The sequence below is a fragment of the Desmodus rotundus genome, chromosome 12 (assembly GCF_022682495.2).
Source record: "Desmodus rotundus isolate HL8 chromosome 12, HLdesRot8A.1, whole genome shotgun sequence".
NCBI lineage: Eukaryota > Metazoa > Chordata > Mammalia > Chiroptera > Phyllostomidae > Desmodus > Desmodus rotundus.
This window is the reverse complement of record NC_071398.1, coordinates 41,185,910-41,193,092: the sequence shown is the minus strand read 5'-3', so window position 1 is coordinate 41,193,092 and position 7,183 is coordinate 41,185,910. Positions and strand designations below refer to the sequence as shown.

The window sequence follows — 7,183 nt, the reverse complement described above, 5'->3', positions numbered from 1 at the left end:
CACATGTGAAGAGAGAGGGATGTGGGAAAATCTACCGCACACCTGACAGGAAGCTCTGGGGAAAACCCCAAACCAGGACAGCCCAGGCTTGTGCTTTGCAAAACATAGCATAAGAATGGTTTGTGTGTGTGTGTGTTTATATGCACATATGTGTGTGTGTGTGCCTGTGTGTATGTTTGGTGTTCAGAGACCTCAGATTTCTCAAGAATAAAGGGTATAGGGGAGCAGTACTGGTAAGAAGGGGCAGTGGTGGCAAAAATGAGGCCAGGGAGTGGGAGTGTCGTGGGCACAGACCCCACCCCCAGTCATATGACAAGAATCGTAATCTTCCCCAGAATAAACTCAGTGCACAGGTATAAAACACAGCAGATTGTACCATTCTGCACAAAGGTGCCTGTGAGCTTTACTGGACCTCAAGCTTCTCTCAAAGAGGCAGCCACAGAGCAGACAACATTCACCATGGGATCCCTGTCAGTCTCTTCCCACAGAGGACTGGTCCACTGGCAAGGGCTCCTGCTGGCTGGTAAGTAGGAGACAATTCCTTGGGGAAGACTAAGGGTCTGACACAGAGGTTGGCTGGGATCTCCTGAAGAGACCAGTGCTCTGAGAAATGAGGGAAGGCTTCTGCCTGGACCTGAGTGTGAAGGAGGAAGGAGCAGAGTAGGTTCAGGGAGGGGGCTCAACAAGAGGAAAATATCATAATCCAGAAGTGGCGAGAGGCAGAAAATCTCCAACTGCTCTTAGTTTCTTGTCATTCATCATTAATTGTTGAATTATGGAAACTTATAATGATAATATTGATTTATGTCAGGAAGCAACAACAACAAAAATTCTCCAGGGTTGTTAGACATTGTCTTCACCACCAACTTCAGAAATGGGAAAAGGAACCCAATGAGGTACAGGACCCTGGGGTCACCTATTCATGCAACCCCATATATTTTCAGTCTGTCACAGTCGCTGGAGGTACAAGATCAGACAAGCCCTGTGATCAGAAAGCCTGGGTTCCATAGAGGAGAGAGGGACAAAGAAAATCCAGATGCGATGTCAGATACCCACATTGCTGGATATCTGAAAATTCAGAGCGGGGGCAGAAAGTGAAGTCAAAAAACCTTTAGAGAAAGTGATCAGCACAAGTGTCTTTCAAGAAGCTCCTGAGTGTCAGGAAGGGTCTGAAAAGTGAAGGGTTGAGCAAGACAACCACTTCGAGAAGGGTATTTGAAACAGAGAAAATAACAGCTTCAGAGGTGCTGAAGTAATGGGGGCCATGCTGTTGGCCTTGACCATGGGAGACACACAGATGTGTAGACCAAAGCTGAGACATAGAGAGACTTGTCCAGGATTCAGGACCTCATCGTTCCATTCCAAGCATAGATACAAATATTGAACTTTTTTTCTGTTTTTTTCTAGTCTCCCTCTTAATCTTCTGGTGCCTGCCCACCACAGAACAACTGAATATTTTGCCAAGAAATGTTATGAGAGGACAGAATGTTCTTCTGCGTGTCCACAATAAGACTCAAAGTTTTGTACGCATCACATGGTACAGAGGGAATATCTTGGAAAATGATCAGATCATTGCATTTCTTACAGCAAACTCATTGTACCATATAAGAGGTCCTGTGGATGGGCCAGTATCAATACACAGTGATGGGTCCTTGGTGCTAAGGAAAGTCACCGTGAAGGATACAGGAATATACACTGTAGTAATCCAACATCCAGATACAAAAATACAAATAGGATATAGACAGCTTAATGTGTACGGTGAGTGATTATTTTCTGACCTCTGGGTGTCGGGTGGGGCGACTTCTGCTCCACACACAGGACTGATGATCCTGGATCTGCCTGCATTCCCCTCTGCACTTTGGTTCAGGTTGGATTTTGGCATTTAGTGCAGGATACACAGACTGTAGACAAACTTCCTCAAATGTCAGTTCCCTTCCCAACTTGCCGCCCTGCAGACAGTCACTGCACAGAGCAGGATCAGTCTGATGGAAGTAACTCAGCACAGGGAGACCAGTCTCAGCCCAGTGCCCTGAGCCCCTGCCCAGGGACTCGACTCTGAGAATGACCCTGCTGTCGTAGTCCAGAGCATGGTCCGAGATGCCCCCTGAGATTCTTGCACAGCGCAGCTCAGAAACCCCTCCCAAGAACCCAGTGCCAGGGATCTTGACTCCAGGGACCGTGGTGAGCCTCTGCCAGGTTGGGTTTGGCCTCCTCAGAAGGGCTGAGTGTGTCACAGTAATGGGTGCCCAAGTCCCAATTCTCATGAGCCGGTCACCCATCAGGGCTCAGGCCCAAGAGGCCGGTCTTGGCAGAAATGGAGTTTGGTATCACCTGAGTCTGTGTGTGGAGGGAACAGTTAGACAACGTCCTTGGGCATAGCTGGGCATAGGTTTTTCTTTCTTTTTTTGCCAATATGATACAACATATTTCATCTTCTTGCATAAATGTTGTGCTCCAAAATCAAGTATCACATTGAATACGTTGAAAAACAGTATGCTTTTCTTGTTCATGATATTAATAAATATTTTTTGGTTCTCCATGAATATTGTGTTAGCTCTGGGCTGCTACGTATGGCCTTTATTATAGTGTATAGTTTTCTTCTATTCCTACAGTCAATGTCTTTCATTAAAACCATAACCACTTCCCTCTAGAGATTAATATCACCAAGATATTGAATCAGTAGGCCAGGAAATAAAATCTTGTTCAGACTGAGAACTTGTTTAGATGGAAATCCTGTAGGTCTACAGTCATGAAGAGTGGATTGAGTCATCTTACTGCCAAATAAATTATTTAACAAAAGGTAAATGTTTTTTCACTTACTGTATGTTACCCTCGGCCCCAGAGATGGACGAAGGTGGCAAACCTTCCTTCCCCAACATTCATTAAAGTTTACATGTGGGGTGGGACCTGATGTTTTGTGAAGTCAAAAAAAGTTCTAGAAAAATATCAACAAAAGTTCATGAGAGACAAATTGTGCCTGAGATGAGGTTATGGGACACATGGGCTCGGAAGAGGTTCTGTGTGCTGCTACAACAGAGGTGTCTGAGAGAACAGTTAAGGGATCACTTGAGTTTGTACGGGGTCAGAGGGGAGTCTCCCCTTACATATTGTTACCTGAACTTAGACAATTTTCTCTCTGCAAGTGTCAGGACCACACTCTGGTGACATTTCCATAGCTCACTGTGGGCTGTGAGAGGCTGAGAACTCTGAGGAAGCAGCGTGGCTCCACGTCTCAAGCCCACTCTCACTCAGTCATATTCTCTGTTTCCCCACAGAACCTGTGAGAAAGCCCACCGTCCAAGTCAGCAACACCACAGTCACAGAGAACAAGGATGCTGTGGTCTTGACCTGCGACACAAATGCAGTCTCCACCCAGTGGCTGTTCAATGGCATGAATCTGCAGCTCACAGAGCGAATGAAGCTGTCCCAGGACCACAGAAGCCTCACTATAGACCCTGTCAAGAGAGAAGATGCTGGGAATTACCAGTGTGAAGGCTTCAACCCCATCAGTTCTCTTACAAGTGTTCCTCTTGAGCTGGATGTAAAATCTGAGTGACCCCCCTTTTCCCCTTCTATATTGTTAAACTCTAAATAAAGGTGGTTTTTCTGCATCACTATAACAGATTTGTTCTGAGGGTGAATAGTTCTTAAAAGACTTGCATTGAGTCAATATACACTCAAAAATGTGAGCTGCATTGTCATTATTGTTGACTTAAGGTCACATTTGAGACTAACACCCCCTCAGTTTGGTCTCATGTGTACCATGTCCACAGTGGAGGTGACATTGTATCCCTCAGAGGGTGAGCACTGGTCTTATGTGCTGTTAAGGGGCATGTATGAGATCGCAGCCACTTAATATGAAAGTTCTGATTCCCAGACAATAAAGACCCCAAGTCAAAGGTGAATAGTTAAGCACTTTATTAAGTGAGAGCAAGAATCAAGAGCATACATAACCAGATGGAAATCACCAACACCTGAATGCAGACGCTGGGGAATCCCAGCAGGCAGCAGAGTTGGGGTTTGTCTGGGAACAGTTCCGAGCGAAGTGTCCTTCCCTCAGGTGGGATTCCAAAGTCTCATTTTGGGGGCTATGATTAAATATGTTTTAGACAAACATGGCTACTCTCCAGGGACCTTGTATGCTTTACACTAATTACCCATTCCCTCTGGGAGAAGGGCCAGTTCTCCCAAGGGAACAGCTAAAGATCGAAAGGTACTAATCTCCTGGGGAGAAGGGTCAGTTCTCTTTGGCAGACAGCACTACATTTTGCTTTTCCAATGAAGGTCACAGCTCAGGCACAAACAGGGAGAATTCTCAAAGTCCTTTTAACCCTTCGCCTTGTGATAACCAGTGGGAGCAGGTGATGAGCTCACAGAATCTGAGGACTGTCACTTCTCCACACAAACATGGGAATGGACACGAGGACACCCGCGTGAGTAGCAACACTGATCTTGGTCTTTCACTTTGATGCCTTTCAAAAGATTTCTAAATTCTTTTGAGTATTCTTATTTATATGGCAATAAAAGTATTTCATGAGTTCAGTTCATTTCTGTTCTTTTTGTGAATAAGACATAATTGGAGACTTTGGTAATAAAACCCAGGCTTTAAATCTAATGTCCTAGTTCAGACTGATGTCGTCAGCATTAGAAATGTTTTCACAGTTTATGTAGTTAAGTTTGACCTCTCTGGTTTATTGGCCTCTCTTGGAGAAGAGGACACCACCCAAAACTAGAGACACTGCAGGTCATTGCTGAGGTGAGGCTTCCTCACCTCAGAGCATTATGCTAAGTGTAATACGCCAGGCGGCGAAAGACAAATATCATACGATCTCACCTGTAAGTGGAACCTAATGAACAAAACAAATAAGCAAGGAAAATAGAACCAGAGACATTGAAATAAAGAACAAATTGACAGTAACCAGAAGGGGTACAGGGTATAATGGGGGAAAGAAGGTGAAGGGTGCTCAAGAAATATGCATGAACGACCCAAGGACAAAGCCAAAGTAGGATAGGATTGAGGGTGGGAGCTAGGGTGAGTGGGGCAGGGGAAATTGGCAGTGGGAAAATGCAGACAACTGTACTTGAACAACAATTTTAAAAAAGACAGGCTGTTAAAACTCCCATCTTATGTTTTTTCGAAAAACCTTCATTATGGCAAACTATGTGGTGAATGTCAGCTCCTCTGCATGTCGGTAACTGATCAGGCTAAACCAGGTGACACCAGCCATGCTGTAGGATCGAGAACACACTTCTTCCTTAGTGATTATAGACGATGAAAGTAAAGGTGACCGTAAAGAAAAATATAAGGTCTGAGTGGATATCTCCAGAAGCACAGCCTTCTGGGAGATCCAATCCGGGCTCTGCTCAGGGAGTCCCAGGTATTTTGCACCTCTTTATAAATTGTAGAGACTGACATAGGTGCAAACTCAGTCTTGGCTGCAAGAGATTTAGTTACATTTCCCCCCACTGTGCAGAAGGCAGTGTTGTTACAACCCACCATCCTTTAGACAGGGGCTTCCTGATTGCAGGCCTCTGACCTCCATATTTTCAGAGCATTTTCCTCATCGTGTAATTGCAATTTGTAATGGAAGATCGCTTTTTGTCCATTTGAAATACACAGGAGTCTCCTTAAAACCCTCTTGCCAGTGTGTGGTTCAGAGGGTCTGTCACAAGGGCCTGGCCCATCACTTAAAATGTAACCCTCATGTGTCTCAGGCTCTTTGGGAGAGGACAAGCCTAACTTGGGTGAGGACCTTTAAAACCATGAAGTAAAAAGACATCCTCTGTAGATTTTATGAAAACTTTTACTTTTCTGTAAAGCCAGTGAGCAAAGAGAGATGCCTTTGATTCTTTCTCCCGTTCTTAAAGTCTTCACAGCCTTCTGTTTCAGGGGCGCTGAGCTCCGGCTCAATACACTACTTCACGGCCTTTAATAGTCTTTCTCGCCTCTTTAAATTTACGTGATGCATGTTTCACTCTGACATCACCTGCTTGCTGTGACCTGATCCTGCCATCTTGCTCAGTGTCCATCCTTGCCATATTTTCAAATCTCCCCACTATTTTTAATCTGGCTGAAATCTCCCAAGTAAATGTATCTAGTTGTCCTGCCTCCTTCCTGAATTGGTTTCCACAGCAAAACATGACTGGACTGCCGTGATTTTGCAGGGAACAAGATTGCTTTGGAGTGGGCTTTGCCTTGGAATCTGAGAAAAAGGGCAGCTGGGAAACTCCACACGCACCTCTGCAGCAGCCCAACCATCCACAGTGTGCTCACTCTACATACATTTTTACTCACCCTCAAGGAACAAGTTTACAGAGATGTGAAAAGTCTTGTCATGAAACACTGGAACTGGAGTTACCATGCAGCTCCCTGTCACATCTGCCCCTGCAGGTCTGCACTGCAAGACCCTCTTTTGTGCCTCCTGTGACGTGGATCTCAGGGAGGTATCAGTGTCCTGGAGACCAGGTGCACTAGGCAAGAAGAGCTATGAAACAGGAGACATGGAGAGCAATCACGGGAGGGAAGGAGAGGAGCATCCCCTCAGGGACTAGGAGTCTGAAGGGCGATGAAGGTTTGTAAGACTGGGGACACCATGAGTACAGGGGACTCAGTCAGGAAGGGACTTGGCCTGCAGGGCAGTCAGATTAGCAAAGGGATTGGGTTGGAGCCTGGCAAAGGTGGGGGTGCAGGACAGGCTTGAAGGTGAGAACCAGGTGGAAGGCCAGAGGTGTCCAGTCTCTATTTCAACCCAGTGGAAACATGTCAGCAGGGCCTCAAAGTGTGGTCTGGGGGCCACAGGTCCCGCGTGGCCCGGGAGAGCTGGAACAGGTGAAACTCCCCCCCATGCTGTAAAGACGTGCCTCAGCTGAGCCAACAAGGTAGCCGTGTTTAAGGGATGTGTGTGTCAGTAAGGCTGACTGGGTGCCTGGGGAGAGGCGAGGACAGCGTCTGATGGTGAGTGTGCTTGGGAGGGGCACTTGAGGGCTGGGATGGGGTTGGAGTGGAGACTTGCACTTCTTTGTTGGCCAGTGACACTGTGCTTTCCGTCTCTGAGTGTGAATGCAATGGTACATTTGACGACAGAATGAAGACAGTCTTAAGTTTACCATCCACCTCTCTCGGTGGTAAGGGTGGTTGATTTTCTCTCACACACACACACACACACACACACACCTGTTTTCC

At 46.1% G+C, this 7,183-nt stretch overlaps 1 protein-coding gene across 1 annotated transcript; it reads left to right on the top strand.

Annotated features, from left to right (window-relative positions):
* The first annotated feature begins 394 nt into the window (after positions 1 to 394).
* LOC123480662 (cell adhesion molecule CEACAM21-like) lies at positions 395 to 3,592 on the top strand. Its single transcript, XM_045202972.2, has 3 exons — positions 395 to 523; positions 1,408 to 1,758; positions 3,276 to 3,592. Exons 1-3 carry the CDS (start codon positions 460 to 462, stop codon positions 3,554 to 3,556), a joined length of 696 nt encoding a protein of 231 aa, XP_045058907.2. The 5' UTR covers positions 395 to 459; the 3' UTR covers positions 3,557 to 3,592.
* The last annotated feature ends 3,591 nt before the right edge of the window (positions 3,593 to 7,183 follow it).

What these genes read in the sequence shown, in the direction of transcription:
- LOC123480662 (XM_045202972.2), top strand. Translation starts at nt 460, where the DNA reads ATGGGATCCCTGTCAGTCTCTTCCCACAGAGGACTGGTCCACTGGCAA. An exon ending in GCAAGGGCTCCTGCTGGCTG is followed by an intron (nt 524 to 1,407) that starts GTAAGTAGGAGA and finishes GTTTTTTTCTAG; the next exon opens with TCTCCCTCTTAATCTTCTGG. An exon ending in TAGACAGCTTAATGTGTACG is followed by an intron (nt 1,759 to 3,275) that starts GTGAGTGATTAT and finishes GTTTCCCCACAG; the next exon opens with AACCTGTGAGAAAGCCCACC.